Consider the following 25,707-nt stretch of genomic DNA (forward strand, 5'->3'; position numbering starts at 1 on the left):
TCTGTCATTATTTCATATTATGACCCTTCATTAATTTTTCATTCCAGCCAGACTGACCACTTTGTTGTTTTTCAGATTTACCCTACCATCTCCTACCTTTTTGCCTTTGTATAGGCTGTCTTACATACCTGGCATGTACATCTCCCTTGTCCTCTGTCTCTTAGATTCCTTAGCTTTCTTTAATTCTCCAATCATGTGTTACATTCTGCAGGAAGCCCTTTGTGCTCTCTCCATCCTTAACTGATGTTGCACTTATCTGTTTAAGCAAATGATATGTTTTAACTCTATAGGATCTTGCCTCTTTTTGTATTTTCATTACTTAGCACTGTGCCTGGCACTAGTAGGTGCTTACTAAATGTTCATTAATTGAATGAATAGAATGTAAATTACTTAGAGGGCAGCAATTATTTTTCTTTTTGTCTTTTGTACCTAGTGCCAAGCATGGTGCTTTGATCTTAATAGGGGCTTTATAAATAACTGCTGAATGGGCAAAGATCACTACATGATTAAGATTGACTCCCACCCCACCCTGCCTCAGGCCGCAGTATAGTGTTATGTCTACAAAGCTTAACTAAGGTATATAATGTGAGCTGCAGGGCAGAAACTTAAGCATCCTAATAAATTTTTTTAATAATAATGAACAACTTTCTTTACAATTTCTGTTATCCGTTGAGGATACAGTAAACATTTAAATGAGGAAGGTGCCTATTCATTAATCTAAAAATTTATTGTTAATGAAACTAGTGTCTTCTGGTTTTAAAACCATTCAGTATTTGAACCAAGAGAGTTTTTCTTTTGAGGACTTTACTGTTGCACAATCTATCATTGAGTTATACTTTGAATTATAAACAATTGTGGCAATTCTCAAACAGTTGTAGGACTATTGATACAACAGGAAGCTAAAAGTTAGGAAGACTCATCTTCCTGAGTTCAAATCTAGCCTTAGACATTTACTAGTTGCGTGACCCTGGGCAAGTCACTTAACCCTGTTTGTCTCAGTTCTCACTTGTAAAATGAGCTGGAGAAGAAAATGGCAAACCACTCCAGTATCTTTGCCAAGTAAACCCCAAATGGAGTCACAAAGAGTTGGCCATGAATGAAAAATGAGTGAACAGCAACAATTGATGCACAAAATTTAAGTGTTTAGCCAAGTGAAATAGAAAAATGAATTGTCAGAGTGAATCTCACAAAAATATATCCTACTAAAATGTTTAGGTGTCAGAGATTTAGGAGAAGATATACTTTATTTGTACAGCATGTACAAGGAAACTAAGGCTCAAAAAAAAAAACTGGTATATTTTATTTGATTTGGATTCAAAGCTGTTCTTTTAGATAAAAATGAAAAAGCCATTAGTTATAAACCTGAAAAACTGAACTAGTGCTTTGCAGGCCATTGTAAAATGTACTTTTCTATATAGCAGTTTATTTTCCTATAGAACTTTTTGTTGAGTAGCTCGCCAAGTATTCCTGTTAATGTTTTACAAAATAGTTAATTTGTTTTTCATATTTAGATAGATATCTAAAAACCTAATGTTAACTGCACAGATGACAAAATAGTAGTACTTTCTTTTCCTCTAGTGCTTTCTTTTCCTCTGAATTTGAAACTGTGTAGAAATGTTTTCCCTATGCTTTCAATACTCCATTTAAGAAATATCACTGTATTGTAAAAAGTAGAGGTAGTTGATATGTATTTAATATCGTTTAGTTCATAATGGGGTATAACTTTTTTTTTCTAAGAAAACTTTGCTAAAACACTTTGTGACTTTTCACATGCACAGACATTGCCTCATTTAGCTCTATATAGCATGAGGAAAAGAAGAGAATTTTGGTGTTTTGAACATTTTGGACTGATTTGAGCCTGTTTCCTATAGCATTGTATACTTTATGTATAATGTCTTTTTTTTTTTTTAAATAGTTAATGTGGCTGAATTTCTTTCTCTAAGACAACAAGCCCAGGAGCTGGTGGATGAAAATGATGACTTGAAAATGATTGTCTATCGTTTGAATGTAGAGCTAAGTCGATACCAAACTAAATTCAGGCAATTATCCAAAGAAGAGGTAATGTTTTTTATTAAGAAAAATACCAGTCCATATATATTTTTATCACTCCTACTTGAACCATAAGCAATTTTTACTATTCATTTTTTTTTTTGATACAAGAAGATGACAAGTAATTACTAGGAATACCTACTAGAACATTTAAATCACTAATTCTAGGGCAAGTATTAATACACACATTACTTAATTAAAATTAAAATTATCTTTCTCTTACTTCCCTTAAGCCTGTGGTTGTTGAATTAGAATTTGTTTAGAAGTCTTTTGTATAAGTACGATATTTCCCAAAATACATTAAATTTAATCTTTTCATTTTTGTTAGAGAATTAGTTTTATTTAGGACTATAAAATCTAATTTCCTTATTTTTAAAATGATGATTCTCACATGCATGATTTCTTCAGAATAGTAACTCCTCATTATAAAGTAATATATAATATTATTGGGGAATTGAAAAAGGATAGGAGTGGGAACTGAACCTGTGACTTTACTGGTATAGAGATGTCTGAGAATGTTACTATATTGTTGTTTATCCTTTGTTCTTGATGAGGACCAGTAACGTCATGAGTATGATGTTTTGACTTGCAAGTGATTGGATTTGAGTAAGACAAAGCTGGGCAAAGTCATCATCCTCACTCTCACTTCTAGAGTCATTGGAGTCCAGTGGCAGGACAGAGGTCAACTTGACTGGTGATGGCCTAGGATGCAGTGGGTGACCATGGCCTTTCTTTTTTCTTTTTTTTTTTAGTAGGCTATGCATGTATGATCATATTAAACATATTTCCACATTAGTCATGTTGTGAATCAGAACAAAAAGGAAAAACAATGAGAAAGAAAAAACAAAAAAACAACAAAAAAAGAGAGAAAATAGTATCCTTCGACCTGTATTCAGACACCATAGTTCTTTCTCTAGATGTGGATAGTATTTTCCATCATGAGTCATTTGAAATTGTCTTAGATCATTGCATTGCTCAGAAAAGCTAAGTCTAACAAAGTCGGTCATTGCGCAGTGTTGCTGTGCTATGTACAGTGTTCTCTTGGTTCTGCTCACTTCACTCAGCATCAGTTCATGCAAGTCTTTCCAGGTTTTTCTGAAGTCCAGACCATGACCTTTCTAAATTAAAGTCTTCCCCAGATCTCAGTTTGTTTGAGGTCACACCCATTCAGTGACTAAGGGCTAGGTAATGTTGTTATAGGAACCATCTAGTCCAATACCATCTAGTCCAACCCCTTCATTTTACATATAGGGAAACAGAGGCTCAAGATCCTAAGTGACTTACCCAAGGTCATACAGACTTTCTAAATCTAGAGCTGGATGGGACCTCAGTAGTCATCTTGTCAAGCCTTTTGTTTTTTAGATGAGGAAACTGAGGCTTGGGGAGGCTAAGTGATTTGCCTAAGATTACACGGAAAGTAAGCATCAGAGGTAAGAGGTAAGCAGAGATCCTCTGACTTTAGAGTCACCATAGTACCTTTTCATTCTTTTCTTGTACTTTAGTTCACAATGCTCTCACTGCCTGGAATATCTTACCTCAACCCTTTCTTTTCTTTGTGCACATTCCACTGATCCTCTACAGTCCAGCTCAAGTCCCACTGTGAAGCCTTTCTGACTACCTAGCCCTCCTCTAATATAGTCAGCAAGCTACTCAACACTTACTGTATGCAGACCACTTTGTTGGATATTGTGGACGAGACAAAATTTGGTAAAGACTCTATCCCTTTCATCATAAAACTTCCAGTCTCATGGAATGATAAGACACCAATAGAGAGATAATTTTTTTAATTTAAAGTTTTTTTTAATTAACAAGCATTTAATTTTTTCTCTCTCACTTCTCTTCCTTAATAAAAAAAGGAAAATGAAAACAAAACCCTTGTTACAGTATGCATAGTCAAGGAAAACAAGTTTCCACATTGGCAGTGTTACAAATATGTATGTCTGTGCAGTGGATAGAGCACTGGCTCTAGATTTTATTTAGTTTGTTTTATTTATTTATTATTTAGTTTATTTTTTCCTTCTCTAAGCCTTAAAAATTCCTGCTATTGTGGTAAAGACTCACCATTTGGTGGGGAGGGAACCAAGTGGGAAAACTAAAAAGAAGTCTGGCATAAATTAGGTTAGACAATTAACATATCACATACCATGATAAGCTCCAAATAGATAGATATGTGACTTAGATATAAATCAGAAGGATAAAGAAGAAATTACCTTTCAGATCTATGGAAAGAGAAAAGAATAGAGGATCATATAAGATAAAATGGGGGCAGCTAGGTAGTGCAATGGATAGAGCACTGGCCCTGGAAGCAGGAGGACCTGAGTTTAAATTTGGCCTCACACACTTAACATTTACTAGCTATGTGACCTTGAGCATGTCACTTAACTTTGATTGCCTTGCAAAAAACTTTATTTTATTGCTTAGTAGCAAATAGCCTTGACAACCGTGACACTACTGTCCAAAGTTTTTTTGTGGGTTTGTGTCGGTTTGTTTTATGGCCTGCAATTGTACTGAGTACAGATTGTACTGTTTTGATGAGTTGTTTTTTTTTAAGTTGACTCTGTAGGGTTTTTCAATTATATCATTTGCAAGAAATGATCGTTTTGTTTCCTTTTTACCTGTACTTATTCCTTCAATTTCTTTTTCTTATTTTATTGTTATAGCTAATATTTCTAGTACAATATTAAATAGTAAAAGTGATAATGGACATCCTTGCTTTACCCCTGATCTAATTTGAAATACTTCTAATAGAAGCCTTTTTTTTTTTTTAAGATAGCTCTCTTTTATAGATAATGACTGTTTTTGGTTTTAGATAGATGCTATATATCATTTTAAGGAAAATTTCATTTATTCCTATGTTTTCTATATTTTTTCACCTTATTAGCAATGGGTGTTGTATTCTGTCAAACACTTTTCCTCCATCTATTGAGATAATCATATGATTTTTGTTGTTTTTGTTATTAATGTGGTCAATTACACTTTGACTTTTCCCAATATTGAGCTAGTCCTTAATTCCTTGTATAGATGCAGCCTAGTCATAGTGTATGATTTTTGTGGTACACTGCCGTAATTTCCTTGCTATTATTTTACTTAAAATTTTTTAATCAGTATTCATCAGGGAGATTAGTTTATAGTCTTCTTTCTCTTTACTGACTCTCCCTGGTTTAGGTATCAAGAACGTATTTGTGTCATAGAAAGAATTTGATAGGATTCCTTATTATTTTTTCAAACAGTACATGGAATATTAGAATTAATTATTATTTAAATATGTGGTAGAATTTGCTGGTAAATACATCTGTAACTGGGGTTTTTTCTTCAGTAATTCATTATGGCTTGTTTCATTACTTTTTCTAAAATGGGTTATTTAAGTATTGTATTTCCTGTTCTGTAAATATGAGCAACTGATATTTTTGCAAGTGTTAATCCACTTCATTTATGTTGTCAATTTTATTGGCATATAGTTGGGAGAAATAGCTCCTTATAATTGTTTTTATTTCACTTTCATTGGTTGTGGAATCACCATTTATATTTTTCAGACTGGCTATTTGTTTTTCTTCTTTTTTAAAAAATAAAGTTAGCCAGTGACATGCGTTTAAAAAAAAACTTCTTTTATTTATTAGTTCAATAGTTTTTTTACCTTGAATTTTATTAAACTCTCCTTTGATTTTCAGTATTTCTGTTTTGGTGTTTAATTTGGTGTTTTTAACTTGTTCATTTTCTAGTGGTTTTTTTTTAATTGCATACCCAATATATTGATGTGCTCTTTCTCTCTTTTTTTTGAAGTAAGTATTTAGAGATAAAAATTTTCCCCTTGATATTGCTTTGGTTGCATCCCAGAAATTTTGGTATGTTGTTTCATTGTTGTCATTATCTTTAATGAAGTTATTTATATATTTCTATCTTTTGTACTTTGATCCACCCATTTTTTAGGATTAAGTTATTTGTTTCCAATTAATTTTTAATCTTTGCTTCAAAGGCTTTTTATCGAATAATTTTTCTTGCATTTTTTTGGTCAGAAAAAGTTGCATTTAGTATTTCTGCTTTTTTACATTTGTTTGTGAGGTTTCTGTGCATATTTTTATGAAAGTGTCATGTATAGCACTCTATTCCCATTTACTGTTTCCCAGTAGCCTTTTCTATGTCATTTGTGAATATATGTTAAGAATTGCTATTGTCTGTGGTTCTTTTTACCAAAATGTAGTTTTCCTCTTTATCTCTTCTAATTAAGTTTTGTTTTGCTTTTGCTTTGTGTGAGGTCACGATTGTTTCTCCTTCCTTTTTTTTTTTAACTTCAACTGAAGCTTAATAGATTTGGCTTCAGCCCCTTATTTTAACTCTATGTCTATCTTTTTGTTTCAAGCATCTTTCTTATGAATAACACATTGTCGTATTCTGGTTTCTAATCCATTCTTTGATCTTATTCTTTTTGTGAGTGAGTTCATTCCATTCCTATTCATGGTTAGGATAGCTAACTGTGAATTTCCTTCCATCTTGTTCTCTTAGCCTTTTTCTCCTCTTTTTTTCTCTATCTCCTCCTTAAGAGTCTGTTTTTGTTTTTTGGGGACTGGGCTGGGCCCAGATCTCTGCCCTGGATATCCTTTGTGAAGAGAGGAGAGGCGAGGCTGCAGCAATCATCCTTCCATTTGGTACAGCAGTCTTCCCCCTCCAACTTAATGGCTTTGAGAGCCATGCATAGCATATCTTTTGCCCTTTCTGATCCTCCCCTTCCCCCCCCCCTTTTTTTTTCAAGTGTAGGAAAAATCAGCTTCTGCTGCTCCTCAAGGGGGAAGGGACAGGATGGAGGTTTGGGCAAAGGTCCTGCTGTGAGGGATCCTTAGAGTAGACTGAATGACAATCCTACAATTGCAAGCTCTCAGTATTAAAGTTCTCTAGTGTCAGTTGTTGGGATTTTCCCCTTATTTAAGGGGTTTTCTCTTCTTGTTGATTCAGTTACAATTTACTCCATCTGGCATATAATTATTTTCTTTGGAGTTTTATACTAGAGAATTTTGTAGTGAGCAGCTATTCTGCCATCTTTTTTTTTTTTTAGTGAGGCAATCGGGGTTAAGTGACTTGCCCAAGGTCACACAGCTAGTACGTGTCAAGTGTTTGGTCTGAGGCCAGATTTGAATTTAGGTCCCCCTGACTTCAGGGCTAGTGCTCTATCCACTGCGCCACCTAGTTGCCCCTATTCTGCCGTCTTGCTGGTCATGTCCAACTGAAAATTTCTTAAACCATAAGCCTCACTTTGGGAACATGAAAAATTTTACAATGAAGCAAAATAGAATTTTCCAGCTACCTGATTATCAATGAAATATTACCAGGTTCCCTTGTTAAACTATGTATGGAATACTTTCACTTAATAAATATGTAGCAGAAAAGAAGAAAGAAATTTTTCTTTAATTATGCATACATATTGAAATAAGTCTGAAATTAATAGAAATATTTGATAGAGATTCATGTTCAGATTGAAGGTTGTAGTTTCAATAATAAACTCATTATAGACTAAACTTACATTACTAAACAATTTTATATGACTGAACTTACAGTATAATTATCAGCACTAGAATTCCATTAAGTAAGGGACATCCCTTTTTGTTAGAAAATTTCTTAAATTAATAAAGATTTATTCTTTACAATTTAGCTGTTTGGTGCACCTAATACAAGAAAACATGAATTAACAAGCCTGCTGGTAGTTTTTGCTTTGTTACTTTGCATTTATCCTTCCCTTCCAAGCAGTCCATCTTCTCTGTTGTTCTAAGGTTCAGTAAACTATGATTGTGCTTTTTTTCCCCACTGAGGTTTTCTTTTTTTTTTTTTTAAACAGAAAACCACAAGGCCATTTTTACAGCTGAATTTTCCCACCTGATAATTTTTCTTAGAAGTGAATCTCATGTCCTAGCTCTTTTTTGGGGGGGGGGGGCAGTTGGAGTTAAGTGACTTGCCCAGGGTCACACAGCTAGTAAGTATCAAGTGTTTGGTCTGAGGCCAGATTTGAACTCAGCTCCTCCTAACTTTAGGGCTGGTGCTCTATCCACTGACCCACCTAGCTTCCCCTGTGTCCTAGCTCTTTTGAGGAGATAATGCCTGCACTTTTAAATATATTGTAACCTAATATTTTTTCCTTACTGTTCATATAGAAGACTTGACTAGAAAGTATTTTGTTTTTAGATTTTAATACATACAGTATGTTTAGCTTGTGATTGAACCTTGAATATTTGTATTCAGAATTTGAAAAGAGTACAGTGGCAGCTGCCAGTAAATAGACATATCTTTATGTTTTGTCTGTACTTGCTGATTTTCTTGTTTTGTTCATTGTCAGGTTCCTCTTTGCAAAAAACCAATCAAACAAACAAATCTACATCTTATTAAGTACATAAATAAATGGACAGTATTTAATGTTTGCCTTAACCATTTTAGGTTTTTGACATCATTTCTATTGGTAAAGTAATGTTTGTTTTTTTCTACAGGCGATCATATCATATAAAAGTCTGTTGTTGAGTCTAAAGGGGACTTCATAGAATAATTAAATGAGTCAGTAATGAAAACACTAAGTCCTTTTATTGGCATGTTTAATTGGAAATACCCAAGGGTGTGAAAGGCAATGATAACAGAAGAGTTTTACAGGGCAGACAACTGACAGTGGACCCCCTCCTCTTCCTGTCTCTTTTCTCCTGGGCACAGGACTAATATCCCCAACTTAGGGCTACCCTTCAAACTCCATACCCTGAAGGTGGAATTTACATCTTCAAAGTAGGCTGGTCTGCCCCCTCTGTACTGCTGACACCTGGACCAGTATCTCCAAATCAGGAAGCGTTCAAACTCACCTACTTATGTCACAAATCTGGAAGGAATAGCTGCCTAAATGTTGGATGACAGAAACATAATCCAAAAAGATTTTGATAGAGTAGAACAGTAGTCTGATTCTAGTGAGATTAAATTGAATAGAGATAAACATCTCACATCTCATATTTAATTCCTGTACTTTGGCCCAAAAAATCAACTTTATAAATACAAGATTGGGCAGCTATGGCTAAATAGCAATTTGTATAATAAAGATCTGAGAATTTTAGTGAACTATAAACTCCGTATAAATCATCAGGGCAAAATAGAAAGCCAGAAACAAGTTAATGGCCCACTTTGGAAATATTAGGTATTCAATTATTTATAAGCATTAAGCACAGGATCCAAAATTAAGGAGATTAACAGTCCTGTTCTACTCTTCCTTGGTCAGATACAAATGGAATATTGTTTCCCATTTGGGGTCTCTAGTTAGGAAAGATAATGAGAAACTGGAGAGTGTCTTAAGTAGAGGTGTCAAACATACCAGCTGAATCAGATTAAAATGTAATTGGGAAATAAATAAAAATAAAATGGAACATAGATAATGTTAATATGTATCTTTCTAAGTGATTCTTGTTTCTAGTTGAATTTGACACCACAGGTCTAAAGGAAGGCAGCCAGGATGATGAGGGGATTAGAGACCTAGTAATATGATTAGTTGAAAGATATTTTCCCTGGCACAGAGAAGACTATTTGAAGGACTTTCAGGCAGAAGAACGGGACTTATTCTGCTTGGTCTTACAGGGTAAAACTAGAAACAATGGAAGTTCAAAGGCAGATTTAGGTTTGATAAAGATAATCTTTATAACATCTAGAGCTATCCAAAAGAGGAATGGGCTCCCCCAAAGTAGGATCATAGGTTCATAAATTTAGAGCTGAAAAGGATCTTAAGCCTATCTCGTTCAATCCTTATTTTACATGTGAGGTAACTGAGACTTTTATACATTAAGTGAGTGGATTCATATTGTGTACTTTCTTCCACTGAAATCTGGATTACAACTTGTTGGGATTGTTGTATTTAAGATTCTTGTTCTGAGCTAAATGCTGCTTAGGTCTCTTCTGACTTTCATTCTGTGACTCTTTAAATTTTTGGCAAATTTTAATGTTTCCTGTAGGCATCAACTTAATAGCAGCACAAATAGAAATATGTTTATCTCCAGGATAGGTGCAAATATAGTATACAAGGTGCAAAATCCTTGTTGCCTTAGGATAATGAATTTATTAGGGCATTGAATCTGCCTCCTTAACAAGATGTGAACTTGTCTTGTCTTTGGTATTGTTTGGTTGATTCCATCTTTATGATGAAACTGATAGGTTTTGGTTGCCTAGGTGATACCTCATTGCTCTTAAGGGTTTGGTCTTTAAAAGGATTATTGGAGAACACAGAGAAAAAAATACTGCTAGAGAGAAATTCAGTGATAATAGGGACTGTACACCAAAAAAGACTCAGATCCAAAGTAAGGAAACAGTCCTCTACATTGTACTCTGTCCCTTGCTGCTTCGTAGCTCTGACTCCTGCTTGACCCTCAAAACTCCCCCTCAGTGTCTAGGGACTTCTTCACTCTATACCCAGTACCATTCCACTGCTGTCATCTATGGGGCTGGTGGGAAGGCAGATGTGGAGTAGCACTGAGACAGTGTCAAAGGTAATCTTGGTCCGTGAGGAGTTGCTGGGCTCAAGCAGCAACCAGAGCTGAGAACCAATAAGGAACAGAACCACAATGTGAAGGAGCACACTTGAACTTTATACTTGATTGGTTCCCTGAGTTATGTGAACTGTGCAGGTCTGGGGAAAAGTTCTTGAATAATCTTGAGTGATTTCTCCTTGTGCGGGAATCTCAACCTCAGGATGGCAATATGTATAGAAGACTATATAATTCCATTTGGGAAAGTGGAGGCTCAAGAAAAAAGGAAAGAGAAGTATCTTGCTTATTTATAGGCTTGGGTATGAGTCTTTTGCATTTTTTTCTCCTGGTGAAATAAAGCTTGTCTGTCTTATGTATTTTATTAGACAGTGTTTGTTTGCGTGTTAGCTGAGTGTCTTTTTTCCTTTTTTACAGAGAATAGCAAATTCTGATTTCCTAAGGAGAGTCCCAGGTAGGCACAAGATGAGCTAAATTCTGATGTTTTTGTGGGGAAACCTATGGAATAAACCAAAGAGTAGAATTAGAGAGAAGATCCTACCTTGTTAACTCAGAACTATTTTTCTGGACCACTTGATATGCAGATATATGTGCTAGATTTAGTTATTAATTATGATAGCTGAGTTAAGGGCTCCAGCAAAGTGGAAGCTAATGAAAAGTTATTTGAAACTAAGAATTGATGAAATTGGGAGGAATAAATTCCATTTCCCAAGGGACTTGTGGGTTGACTTCTGAGTCCCACATTCCCTGGCCAGGAGCATTGGTAAGAGGTGAGTCAGGTCCAGGAGACCCCAGGATTCTATTAGGAAAACAAGATTTTATTGGCTCCCTCTGCAAGACATGGATGTGAGAAATCAGTAATGTCAGTGATTTGACAGATTTGAATATGTACCTCAAAATATATTCCCTAGTAGCCCAGAACCTCTGGTCCCCAAACTGAGCCTTTTCCATAATACAGGAGATCTTAATGTCTTTTGTGTTATGCACTCCTTTGGCAGTCTGGTGAAGCCTATTGACCCCTTTTCAGAATAATGTTTTAAATGCATAAAATAAAACACATAGTATTAAAAAGGAAACAAGTTATATTAAAATACATAGCAAAATATATTTTTTAAAAAACAAGGTTATGGACTCCAAGTTTAAGAAGCCTGTCCTAACATGTCTCTCCTTCACCAAACTGCCTGATATATTTTATATTTACTTATATGTGAACATGTTGTCCTCCCTGCCCCCCTTATCCGTAGTAATTCCTTTAGGGCAGTGTCTGTATAATTTTTAGCTTTGTACCTCTAGTGACTGGCATAGTGCCTGAAAATAATAGGTGTTTAATAAATGCTTTTTGAATGAAAGAATGAATTTAGTTCTTCCCTCTTCTATCAAGCTTAGGTAAATATATCATAATGACTATGATCCAGTTTTCCTGTTGACTTTGCACAGACCAGAAGACCTGGTGAGATACTGAAAAGGGGAACAGCTTACTAATATCCAATGCAAGAATAGTCAGAAATATGGAACCTTATAAGGGTGAAGAAAAGTGATAACCAAATAGACTCTCAGAGAAGGAAAAGGAATGATGAAGAGAAAAAAAATAGGAAATTTTAAAAAAACTCAAGAATTATTTTGGATCAAAAAAAAAAAATACAAAGAGAAGACCCAAAAAGGAAAACAAAATAATGACTTGATATCAATGATTGCCTTAAGAAATAACCTAGAGGCAGAGCCAAGATGGCAGAGTAAAGGCAGGGACTCTTCTGAGCTCTCCCCCAAACCCCTCCGAATAATTTTTTAAATGACTCTAAACAAATTATAGAGCAGCAGAACTCACAAAAAGATGGAGTGAAACAACTTTCCAGGCTAAGACAACTTGAAAGTTTGGCAGGAAAGGTCTGTTGCACCAGGGTGAGAGAAGAGTGCAGTCCAGCACAAACCAACCAGGAACAGGCTTCAGGGCAACTGAATCACTGGCAGCAGTGGTAATTTCCAGACCTCTTAGCCCACAGACACCAAAAACAACTTAGAAGGTCAGCAGGAAAGGTCTGTCGCACCTGGGTGAGAGTGAAGTGCAGGCCGTGCCGACACAGCCTTGGCCCCAGCAAACCAGGATCAGGCCTTGGAAATGACTGAATCAGCAGCAGCAGCAGCTGCTTCTGGAGCTCTCAGCCCATAGATAGTAAGGGGGTCAAACAACTGGACAGAAGGAAATTATAGGAGTCGCTTGCTAACACTGAGGCAGGACTCTATTGCTTTGCCCACACTCAGATCTAGGTCCCAATCCTAGGCAGTCCCAGGGCGAGGAAGAGCACTAGCATAACAGAGCTTGTGGCAGCAGTGGAGAGGGAATCCCCCTCACAATTTCAGGGCAGAAAAAGTGTTTGTGGTTGCTCACAGACCAGAGCACAGGCCAGGACAGTAGAAAACATCTCTCCTTAGATCATACCACCTTGGGAGAACTGAAAACTTACAGATCCCTAGAAGTATCTCTGAAAACAGTTGTACAAAACCCCTGAAGCTTGGGATAGTATGTCCTCCGCCCTAGAAGCAGAGCCCTATTTTAACAAATAGTTAAAAGTCAAGTAATAGGCTGGGAAAATGAGCACACAATGAAAAAAAAAACTGACTGTAGAAAGTTATTATGGTGACAAGGAAGATCAAAACACACACTCAGAAGAAGATAACAAAGTCAAAGCTCCTACGTCCAGAGCCTCCAGGAAAAATATGAATTGGTCTCAGGCCATGGAAGAGCTCAAAAAGGATTTTGAAAATCAAGTAAAAGAGGTAGAGAAAAAATTGGGAAGAGAAATGAGAGTGATGCAAGAAAATCATGAGAAAAGAGTCAACAGTTTGGTGAAGGAGACACACAAAAAAAAAAAACCTGAAGAAAATAACACCTTGAAAAACAGACTAGGCTAAATGGTAAAAGAGATTTAAAAAGCCAATGAGGAGAAGAATGCCTGAAAAAGCAGAATTGACCAGATGGAAAAGGAGGTCCAAAAGCTCACTGAGGAAAATAATTCCTTAAAAATTAGAATGGAGCAAATGGAAACTAATGACTTTATGAGAAATCAAGAAACAATAAAATAAAACAAAAGAATGAAAAAGAAGACAATGTGAAATATCTCATTGGAAAAAATAACTGACCAGGAAAATAGATCCAGGAGAGATAATTTTAAAATTCTTGGACTACCTGAAGGCCATGGTCAAAAAAAGAGCTTAGATATTATCTTTCAAGAAATTATCAAGGAAAACTGTTCTGATATTCTAGACCAGAGTGTAAAATAGAAATTGAAAGAATCCATTGATTGTCTCCTGAAAGAGATCCCAAAATGAAAACTGCCAGGAATATTATAGCCAAATTCCAGAGTTCCCAAGTCAAGGAGAAAATATTGCAAGCATCCAGAAATAGCCTAGATCTCTTCACAAGGCACACCAGATTGAATGAACTAGTGAAAGGAAAAGTATTTATTAAGAACTTACTATGTACAAAGCACTGTGATAAGTGTTCAGGATACAAACGTAGAAGGAAGATAGCCTGTGCTCTTAAAGATTTCACATTTTAATATGGGGAGTCACACATAGGAGATTTTAGTTGAGTGAAAGGTCCCATAGTCCTTAAGGTACAGCTGCAAACCAGATGGCAAGACATCTTATTTTATTTACTTTAGCAATTTCCATTGCTAAAACCATATCCATTTTTGATGTTGTGCCATTTGACATTGCCAAGATCTTTGTCTTTCTTTTCTAAGTCTCCAGTACCTGTGACTGCTGAGGAGGGAGGGGGCTGAAATATCTATAGAAGTAGCTGCCAGGCCCCATTTCAACAAGACTTAATTCCCTGGATAATAGCTGCTAGGGCTTGGTTGGGATCAGGGACAGTGATCTGAGGGACAATGTAATGGTGTCTTTTGAGTCTCTTGGCACACACTACTTCCTGATGGCACCTTAGAGTGTCTTGCTGCATCAGCTACATTCGCTTGCCTGCCCTGGGTGTGGTAGTTGGTTGGCGATTGATGGGGATGTCTGGTCCTGTCTCCACAGATGATTCCTTCTCTGATCATTTTGGGGGTAGGGATAGAAGTAGGGCCAGTGATCTGGAAAACAGTGCCATCAATATTCCCAGGAGTCTTGGGCCTACCTTCTGTGAATAGCATTTGGTCAGCAGTTGGTGTTGGTGGTGGCAAGGATTCTCCACACAGATTGTTCCCCCTCAGTAATGGCTTTGGGGACAAGACTGGAATCAGGACTGGTGGTCTGGGAGACACTGGAGCTCAGGATCCTGGGCTTTTTTCATTAGGGTCTGAGGGAAAGTGACGATTGAGATAGGGAAGTGCTTTTCCTCACTACTACAGCTAGTCTAGCTTGCCTGCCATGTGGATGGCAAATGAGGTAATAAATATTCTGTTTAAAAAAAATGAAAAAGCAACTGATATTGAAAAAAAATCAACACAAAACAGTTGGAGATGGAGGAACTGAGAACTGATCCAACCCTTCTGGATATTAGTTTTGAATTATGTAAGAAAAGTGACTAAACTGTCCATAAACTGTTCATGCCTTTTAATCCAATGTTCTCACTACTGGGAACTGGTAGCTCAGGTATGTCAAAGACAACAACAAAGGTTCAGTAGATACCAAAATATCCATAGCAACACTCTCCATGGTATCAAAGAGCTGGAAACAGAGCAGTTCTGTTTGTTTTGGACTCCACAGAATATCATGCTCCCATGCCAGGTATCCCCTGGTGGCATTCTTCCACCATTAGATTGTAAGCTCCTTGAGGGTCTGCCTCAAGGAGACTGTCTGACTCTTTCTTTTTCTTTTTTTTTTTTAATCCCCAGTGCTTAGCATAGTGCCTAGCACAGAACAGGCACTTAATAAATATTTATTGAATTTAATTTACTGAATCAAAAAAAAAAAACCTATACGAATGTAGTAAAATATGGTATATAAATATAGTAAAATATTACTATAATAAATGATGACTATAATGAATTCATAGAAACAGAAAATTTGCAGAATGAAATAAGCAAATTCCCCCTAAAAATATATACAACTCTGACAGTATAAATGGAAATATTAAAAGGAAATCAAATTCTAAGTATCTGAAAAACCTGAGAAGGTCCTGGAGAACAGATTTCATGCAACATACCTCCTCATTCATGATAGAGAAGTGGTGGTGTCCAATCTGGTCACTGTATTGGATAGTCAAAATTTTTTTTTACTTATTATGACAAAACAGTATTCAGTTGAGTGTAGACACAGCGGGTGAATTCATCCCACCCACAATTTATTGATATCAAGATAAAGTCTATTTTCCAAGAAACATTCATGCATATAAGACAGTATAGATTTTATATAATGCTGTTAAGCACACTATAAATTAAATGTAGTGTTAAAATATTTGATATTTCAATAATTAATATTTGATAAATTAATATTGATTACCATTTGATAAAGAGCTGTTATTTGTAAAAACTGGAAAAAGCAAAATGTAATAGTATGGAGAGATTGGTGGAATTATAAAATATGTGGAATCAATGAGAAATTGAATTATTCTGCTAGCTGCAATAGTAGCTGAAGTGTCTGACAGACTAATCGGGAAAACATGATAAAAAATTAACTCATCTGGGAGAAGACTTGATATTAGAGGCAACATGGTATGATGGATACAGTGTTCGACTTTGATTCAGGAAGACTTAGATTTAAATCCCTTTGATAATTAGTGGTGAGCTTAAATTTACTTAATTTACTTAAATTTACTAATATCTCATTAGTAAAATGGGGATAATAACAATGCTTATACCTAGCACAGAGCTTCGTGAGGAAAGGGATCCTGTTTTTGCTTTTCTTTGTATCCCTAATGCTTAATACAGTTCCTGGCACATGGTAAACACTTAAATGCATGTTGACTGACTATGGAAACTCTAAAGTTCCATATAAATCTGACTTATTATCAGCAGTGTGCTTCATCCAGCTTGAACCAGCTGAGAGCTGATTGTTAAATTGTTAGTGTGAGCATTTATAACTGGGAAATCAACAAAACTACAAATCAAGGCCTCAATATATTGTTTTGTTGATTGTCTAAACTTAAAAAAGTTATGGAGGAAACATTAATAATGTAGATTAAACTTAAAAGTATGGTGGATATGTTTTGTTTTTGTTTTTTTTGGCAGGGGGTGAGGGGAGAGTGGAGAACTGGTTAAACATTTACTAACATACCACAGCTTATTTGGAGGATAACTTTAGCAAGATAATTTTTTAAAAATTTTATATATTTTTTCTCATTACATATAAAAACAATTTTTAACATTTAAAAATTTTAGTTCAAAATTCTCTCCCTCACTAGTTCCCCTCCTCCTTCCTTGAGAAGGCAAGCAATTTTATATAGATTATAGATGTGCAGTCACTTAGCAAGATAATGTAAGAGTCATTGACTGCCTGAAAAATATGGATAGTCCTAGAGTATCATGTTTTAGAAAATCATGTAAGGAAATTTCCCAGAATTTTGGAGATCAAAAGAAAGACTGTACATATCAACAAATCCACTGGATGCCAGCAGGAATAAATGCCAAATTAATTTATTCTCACTTTGTCATCAAACTCCAGAAGTGTGCTAATGGTGATTTTATGAGCTGTTAAGAAGAAAAAAAAATTATCTTTATGTAAATTATTCCTTCAAACCATACAAACTTTAAAACTAAATACTAGATCCATAAATAGGAATTCATTATAAATATTACCTAGGGTCAACCAAACAATAGAGGGTGTGTGATGCAGTTGTCTTTTGATATTAGGGTTCAACTTAGGGGGGGGTCAGAATTATAGAAGTGTTGATATGATTTGAAAACTCTTCTTTTGGAATTGTGATTTAGTGACTATCAGGGCAACAGTAAAGTTTGTCTTGATTGCTATGTAGTAGTCACAAATGGGTTTGAAGTTGGGGAGAAAATGAAAGTGTCATTTGGTGTAATGTAACTCTGGTGTCAAAATACCCTTGGATGAGGAAGTCCAGGTAGACCTCCCTTGAATTTTCTCTGACTTGGTTTTTTGCCCTCACTAAGGAGCTTCTTGGCTGGTCCTGCCTTGGATGTTTGTTTAAATTTCCCATCGTCCCATGTAAATTACCCTGGGGATTGAAGAAACTTCAAGACAGCTCCAAAAAACATTAATCATGTCAGTAAACATTAAGGGCCTACTATGTGTTAGGCAATATACTAAGCCCTCAGAATACAAAGTAAGAGTCTCTTCTCTCAAGGAGCTGACAGTCAAATGGAGGGACGCAACATGCAAACAACTATATAAAAACACAAAATAAAGATGATAAATTAGAAATAATAGAAAACACTAGTATTAAGGGGAATTGGAAATGGCTTCCTGTAGAAGGTAGCAATTTTTAGTTTGGACTTGAAGAAAACCAGGGAATCCAGGAGACAGAGATGAGGAAGGGGAGTATTCCAGACATGGGGGGAAAGCCTGGATTTGGGAGATAGAGTGTCTTGTTTGAAGAACAGCAAGGAGGCCAGCATTACAGGATCACAAGAGTACATGGGAGAGAAAGGGGTAAAAAGATATAAGAAAACAAAAACGGTAAGAGGCAACCAGGTTGTTAAGGGGTTAAAAGCCAAACTGAGGATTTTCTATTTGATCCTGGAGGTAATAGGGATTTACTGGAGGTTATTGAGTGGGGGAGTAAAATACTCAGTATTGGGCTTTAGGAAGATAAATTTGACAACTGAGTGGAGGATAGACTGGCATGGTGAGAGACTGAGGCGGAGAGACCAGCCAAAAGGTTATTGCTGTAGTCTAAGTATGAAGTGATAAGGGCCTGTTCTAGGGTGTTGGCAATATCAGACGAAAGAAGGGTCCCATAGAAGAGATGTTGTAAAGGTAGAATCGACACAACTTAGCAACAGATTGGATGTTATAGAAGGAGTAAGAGAAAGGGGAGTTCAGGATCATACCTAGGTTACAAGCCTGAATGATTTCAAAGACTAATAGTGGTAGGAAAGTTAAAAAATGGGAAGAAGGAAGGCTTTGGAGTAAAAGATAACAGTTGAGTTTTGGACATGTTGAGTTTAAAACGTATATAGGATATCGATTTTGAGATGTGGAATAACTATTTAGAGATATGAGACTGGAGGTTTAGGCTGGAAAAGTAGCCCTAAGAATTATCAGCATAGAAATGATAATTGAATCTATGGGAACTGATAAGATCATCTACTGAAATAGTATAGAGAGAGAAAGTGGGCTCAAGACAGAGCCTTGGGGAATACCCACAGTTAATGGGCAGGCCTGGATCAAAGTCCAGCAAAGGAAACTGAGACGAGGTCAGACAGGTGGAAAATCAAGAAACAGTAGTGTCATGGAAACCTTGGGGATCATCCCCGATTCAATGACAAGGACTTAATAATATACCAGAACAAAAAAAAAATAAGTAAATAAGTAAAATAAGAAAAAAGTAAAACATGGACTAGTTCTTTGACTATGGGCAGAGCAAAAGAAAAAAATAATAAATGAGGTAGAGGTAGAGAGAAGAGAAGGTAATCTTAGATTGATCTTTTATATAGGAAAAGGTAGAGGGCAGGAAAGCCAACTCTGTTGTAAAACAATAGCAGGAATTTTGGAACTATTGTTGCATGCATTGTGTGTAATTGGACAAATTTTAGAGATCTAGTGGATGATATTTCTTACTGATAAAATAGATGTAGGCTGTAACCCAGGGTGTGTTCCTTCCACAAGGATTTCCAAGACTGGACTCACCCTGCTTAGGTTCAGTTCTGGGGGGCTGGATGACCCGCCAAAGCATGGCTGGTCAGTGTTCTCTGTGGCTTTTCCTTTCTGGCTCGTTGCCTCATCTCTAGAGTAGAACTCTGAGACATCTTTGAAACTTGGCATAAGAGGCCATCCCCAAAAGTAGGGTATAACAGGGATCACTTTTATAAAAGGTACTCAAACAAAATACGCCACAAAAAAGTATAGTGGTTTATTTTTTTCTACCACAGAATGCTTAAGACATAAAAAAACTCATAAGTATATGTTAACAGATATGAATATAAAAACACAAAACAGTAATCCATTGTGCTTGTTACATTCTTGGGAGGCAAATTTTGTGGGATTATTGTGGGATATTTAGGATCTTTCATATTCACCTGTGGCATGCACTGTTGAAGCATCTCACAAGGTCCAAATCTCCTAGTCAGCTTTTTTAATTCATCAGATTTCAAGATGGCCTTGTTGGTATTCATTTTCTCTTCTGAAAAACATGCTGTTAACAGGAATCACTTCTTGTCTGACAGTCACCACCAGCCTCCAGAACTCCCAGACAGTCGTTAAAAGTAGGTACAAACCAGAGGTTTGCCAAAGGTACAAACATCACTTTCTCAGTGTTATCATCTACTGACTTTTGCTCAGGAATGGAAACAGAAAGCCACAATAAGCAAACAGCCAGGAACTCAAGCTTGCCTTGGCCAGCACATGCATGTTCTTGGCTACCATATGCTTGTAGCTGCCATTTAATTTGGGGTGGGTTGGGGGAGTAGGAGTTGTGATGGACATAGAAGTTCCCTATGACCAAATCAAGTGCAGGGGAGAAAAAGCACTGGATGATCTCCAAATGAGGCTGAACCCAAAGGGATGGAGCATTTTCTCCCCAGCTCTTCTTGTAACCCACAGATAGTGGCTCTTCCAGACTTAGTCATCAGTCATCTTTGAGATACTTCTTGAGATACAGAGATGGGGATTGGCATACAGAGATACACAAGGGGACCTATCAAGAGTTGCGTTCCAGAATTTATATCTTTCAGTGCTGAGCCAGAGCAGATATCTGGCTCCATGGGAAATGCTCCTCTTCTCATGCCCTACAATTTTATCCAAGTGCATCGTGGGGTTCAGTTGATGAGGAGTCCCCTAATCATCCCACCATAAATGTTTTTCCCTAATCACAAACTTTTCCTCAATTTTGTCTTGTGATATACTAAATATTTGATTTTTGCATAATATTTTTGTTCTTAAGGAGTTGGCTTGGATTTGCTCTCCTTTTCCTTCTCTAACAGATCAAGTATTTTGGTACAGTGGAAAGAGTACTGACTCTGGAGTCCTAGGTTCAAATTCTGCTTCTGACGATTATTACATGTGTGAGTGACCTTGGGAAAGTCACTGGGCCTGATTCTTCATCTGTCTAGGATGAAGGACATTAGATGACCCCTGATTTCTCTTTCAACTCTGGGTGTAGGTTCCCTGAACTAATACATGGATATTTTAATGAAACATTTAATTAGCCATGAGTAGTCTTTTTTTTTTTTTTTTTTTTTTAGTGAGAGATTTCATTACTAGGTAGGTATCACATAGTTGGACTTTGTAGTCATCATAGGTTAGGGGTAAGCAGTCTTTCAAAAGGAGAGTGTTAGATTGATTATTTTGTTCTCATGGTATAAGAAGGAGAGATAGAATGAGGGGATTCATAAGCCCCCTGAATAAAATACAGGGATTCTGTTGAAAGACTAAGTCTATTAGCTGTTAGCAATTTAGTATGAATTTGTTGTATAGTTGTTTCAGACTCTTTGTTAACCCCTTTTGGGTTTTTTTGTTTGTTTTGCTTAGGCAGTGGGGGTGAAGTGACTTGCCCAGAGTCACACAGCTAGTAAGTGTCAAGTGTCTGAGGTCACATTTGAACTCAGGTCCTCCTGACTCCAAGACTGGAGCTGTATCCACTGCACCACCTAGCAATTTGGGGTTTTCGTGGCAAAAGTACTGGAGTGGTTTATCATTTCCTTCTTAGCTCATTTTACAGATCAGGAACTGAGTCAAACAGGGTAAAGTGACTTACCCAGGGTTTCACAGCTAATAAATATCTGAAACCAGGAAGATGAGTCTTCCTGACTCTAGGCCTGGTAATCTATCCACCCTGCCACCTAACTTGAATTAGTATTGATTACTGTAATTTTATTATTAATGCAGCTACAGTGAGGGACAGGAATTTTAATTAGGGGAGAGTCAAGATTAAAGTTTTGGAGAGTAGGGTACATTGGGAGAGAATAGGTTTGGGGAGGATGAGTTGTGAGCAAAGGCTTTGGATTACAATAAAATGAGATCACTGAATGTACTGGTTAGGAGGCAGAAGAAGAATGCTAAAGACTTAGTTCACCTATGTTGTAATTTTGTCTAATGTCAGTAGTTTGTTGAAAATAGTTCTCAATGAATCCTTTGGCTTAAATGCCACATGTTTTGTTTTGCTTTTTTGTTTGTTTATTTTTAATGCCTGATAATAGATAGAGAGTAGAAAACCTGGAATTAATTAATTTTTATTTTTATTTATTTTAATAATATTTATATATTAAATTATTTATATATTGGATATATTGAATAATATTTATTAATAATTTATATTTTTAACAAAAATCTCTTTAACTTTCTCTTCAATTTTTGTTCTGTACTTAGAATATAGAAATTGAAGGTCTTCCATTCAAGGGGCCTCCACCACCTTGGCTGGTAAGTGAAAAAACCTATCTTTAATATTCATATTTGTATTGCCTGGGCTAGACATACACAGTCATTAACTTGTGCAGTTATTAAACTTTACTTCTAGTTTCAAAATAAAAGTGAAGTTTCTTACTAGCATTTCATTACTGAAAGGTAAGTAAAGATGTAAAGATGTAAATAAAGTATTTATTTCCTTTAATTTTCTTTTTCCTTAGTTGGATAGAAAGTATTTATCACCATTACTCTTAGCCTATGAAGATAGAATGAAAGAAAAGGATGATCTAAATGTCATGCTTGAGGTATGTTGCACATTTTAGAAGATGGTGGATTTTGAAGTAAAGGAACTTTGAATTTGAGATATTTTGAAGGTGGGTATTTTCAAATTTTGAACTTTTTAGCAGTCTTTGTATTTGGAGCCCTTGATTTGTTTTTCTTGTCTTCTCTGCTAAGCAGGGAGGGCTTTGTTGACTTGTAGTGAGTTAGGGAAGGCAGCTGCCAATGTGATATGATTTCAGGGACCTCAGGGAATCCCTTTGTTGATAAAATTAACTTCCATTATCTTCTGATGCCTGAAATGCTACCATTCATTCTCTTAATTTTGGGCCCTATCATAAATGTACAGATGTCCAAATGAAGTACCAAATTAAACTTTATGAGTCATTGATAATTTAGTATGAATGGATGTATTTATTATGAATAGATTATTTTCTATGAACAGGATTTTCTGTCAAAAAGTAACCAGAGAGCATGATGTCACTAGGTGCCCGAGTGGAATAAAAAGGGGGTGTTTTTCACTAGAAGAGAAAATGGTTTAAAAAGACGATTCAGAGGATATTTAAGACAAAATTTACCTACTTCATATTTTGGGTGGGTCTGATCCTGAAGAAAGGCAGGAATTGAAGTGTATGATAGTTCCTTGAGAGCTAAGTTTCAGTGGATTTCTGTGTCACTCCTCACAGGAATGACTCCCAATCACAGAAGCACACTAGTACTATGAGGGACCCTAACAGAGCAGCTGTGGGTAGGGCTTCTCAGTCCTTTTGAATATGTGTAAAACTTCTCAGTCCTTTTATTTAAGGTCTAAATTAATTTCTACTCTTAGAAGGATTCAGTGAGAAATAAATGTTTGTTTCATGGAACCTTGAAGACTCATCTTGTCTGGTCTCAAACTGGGCCTCACCTCATACCATCCAAATAATGAAATTTGAACTTAGTATACTTCATACTAAGTTTAGTCTGAAGATTTGAAAGGCAAGAGTGTCTTAATTTCCTTGTGTTTTTTTTTTAAATGAGAGCCTTTGGTCCTACTTTTTTTATTTTATTAAGTACTTAATCCAAATAATTAAATGATTTAAATAAAAAGTGATATTTCTCAGTTGAGTCTTAGTATTGAGTGAGATCAGTTTTTTCCTTTTGAGAAACCATCCAGTGTATTTGATATGCTTTTCACCGTAGTAATAATATACTTAGTAATATCAAGGCACACAAAAACTAAATTGCAATGTGTGCCTTGATATTCGAAGGCATACATTGCAATTTAGTTTTTTTTTAATAGTATATTTATTTTTAGTTTTCAGCATTCACTTCCATAAGATTTTGAGTTTTAAATTTTCTCCCCCTCCCTGTCTTCCCCTTTCCCCAAGATGACATGTAATCTGATACAGATTCTACTTATACATTCGTAGTAAGCATATTTTTATATTAGTCTTGATGTATAGAAGAATTAGAACTAATGGGAGGAACCATGAGAAAGAAGAAATAAAACAACAAAAGAAAAGGAGAACAAATAGTATGTTCCATCTACATTCAGACTCCATGGTTGTTTTTTGGGATATAGATGGCATTTTCCATCATGAGTCTTTTGGAGTTGTCTTAGATCCTCATATTGCTGAGAAGAGCTAAGTCTGTCAAAGTCAGTTATCGAACAATGCGGCTGTTACTGTGTGCAACGTTCTCCTGGTTCTGCTCATTTCACTCAGCATCAGTTTATATAAGTCTTTCCAGGTTTTTCTGAAGTCTGCCTGCTCATCATTTCTTATAGCACAATAGTATTCCATTACATTCATATACCACAACTTGTTCAGCCATTCCCCAATTGATGGGCACCACTTCAATTTCCAGTTCTTTGCCACCACAGAAAGAGCTGCTAGAAATATTTTTGTACATGTGGGTCCTTTTGCAGTTTAGTTTTTGAAGATTCTTCCATAAGACAGTGACAAAATATCCACATAGCTTCAGCACATGCTGAGCTAATCATGTCTGCAAATAAAGAGACTATTGTTCACTTTTGGGGTAAAATATTTGTTCAGACCACAGATGTCATTGTTATTTATTGCTAAAAATAGTAATTTAGTGGGAGGCAGAGCCAAGATGGCAAAGTAGCAGGAAAAAAACAAACCAAGCTCCTGCCCAGCAAAAATCATCTGAAGAGATCTAGAAAATGTGGAAGGGATTGAGACAGTTTTGCTGTCTGGCCATGGGAAATCTGTCATCAAAGTAGGAGTCATTACAAAGTGAGTGACAGAAGAATCTAAGGAAAGAGATTGAAATTATCAAAGAGCTCAGGAGGAACAAAACTCAGTTAAAAAACTTGAGCACAAGCATTTACACACACACACACACACACACTTACATATATACACACATACACACAACTCAGTTAAAAAACTTGAGCACAAGCATTTACATATGTATGTGTATACACACACACACACACACACACACACACACACACGCATGCACGTACCCCAACAGAGAAGATCTTAAAACAGATGGGAAGAGGGCCTTGAAAGTCATCAAATGAGTCCACACATCTCTGAATAAATATTGCAAGACAAATAAAATTAAACTAACATCTAATAAGGCAAGGAACCCCCTAGATTCCCACGAGAGCCTGGAATTATGGCAAGATATTCCTGAATGGTTCAAGAAGGAAATAATAATAATTGTGAAGGCAGAATTTATATCTTGTACAGCAGAAATAATTGTCAGAACATAAAAATTTGAATTCATAGTGGCTAGTCTTTCTACTGAAGCTAAAGAGACAACTAATTGAGAGTACAAATATATAAAAGCGAAGCATGACATGGAAGAAGAGAAGCAAAAAGCAATAATATTAAAAAAAATATGATATCTATACCAGCAAAGCATGTTGGTTTTCAATATAGGATGTATAGAGACAATTTAAAGATTGTAGGTCTTCCAGAAGAACACAGCAATTTTTAAAAAACTTCAAACCGTAATTCAAGAAATAATATAAGAAATCTACTTAGAACTTCTGAATACAGAAAACAATACCAACTGAAAGAAACCACAGAGTACCCCTAGAAAAACGAACAAAAAACCTATGCTATAAGCTCCAAGTTATATAGTGGTTAGATTTAACAATTCCGATGACAAACAATAAATTCTGTAAACGACCAGGAGAAAACCTTATAAAGGTCTTATTGCACTTACTGCAGTGCCTGATACACCAGGCTCTTAATTAATGCACTGTCTTTGTCTCTGTCTCTCGCTCTCACTGTCCTTGGTGGTCAGAGAGATCATCACTTCTGAGAGAGTGTTATGTGTCCATTGACAGCATCTCACCTCCTAAGAAGGAGAATCAGAGCTTCTAGGGGCAGGTGACATCTAGAAGGACAGGAGGACATAGGAAGCAATTTAGTGGCAAATGGAAAAGAAAATTATTATGGAGAGGACATTG

The 25,707-nt window shown here is 36.1% G+C and overlaps 1 protein-coding gene across 3 annotated transcripts in view; it reads left to right on the forward strand.

Annotated features, from left to right (window-relative positions):
• The window catches only part of LOC114046897 (centrosomal protein of 89 kDa-like), a 160,838-nt gene that overhangs the window by 42,906 nt on the left and 92,225 nt on the right, over window positions 1–25,707 (forward strand). For all 3 annotated transcript variants that reach the window (XM_027867510.1, XM_027867511.1, XM_027867512.1), the window contains exons 9-11: window positions 1,916–2,058; window positions 21,963–22,013; window positions 22,220–22,303. In XM_027867510.1, coding sequence (XP_027723311.1) covers window positions 1,916–2,058; window positions 21,963–22,013; window positions 22,220–22,303 — 278 coding nt within the window. The remainder of the gene's footprint in view (window positions 1–1,915; window positions 2,059–21,962; window positions 22,014–22,219; window positions 22,304–25,707) is intronic.

This window comes from Vombatus ursinus, unplaced genomic scaffold (assembly GCF_900497805.2).
Source record: "Vombatus ursinus unplaced genomic scaffold, bare-nosed wombat genome assembly UNPS02014786.1, whole genome shotgun sequence".
In the NCBI taxonomy this organism is placed as follows: domain Eukaryota; kingdom Metazoa; phylum Chordata; class Mammalia; order Diprotodontia; family Vombatidae; genus Vombatus; species Vombatus ursinus.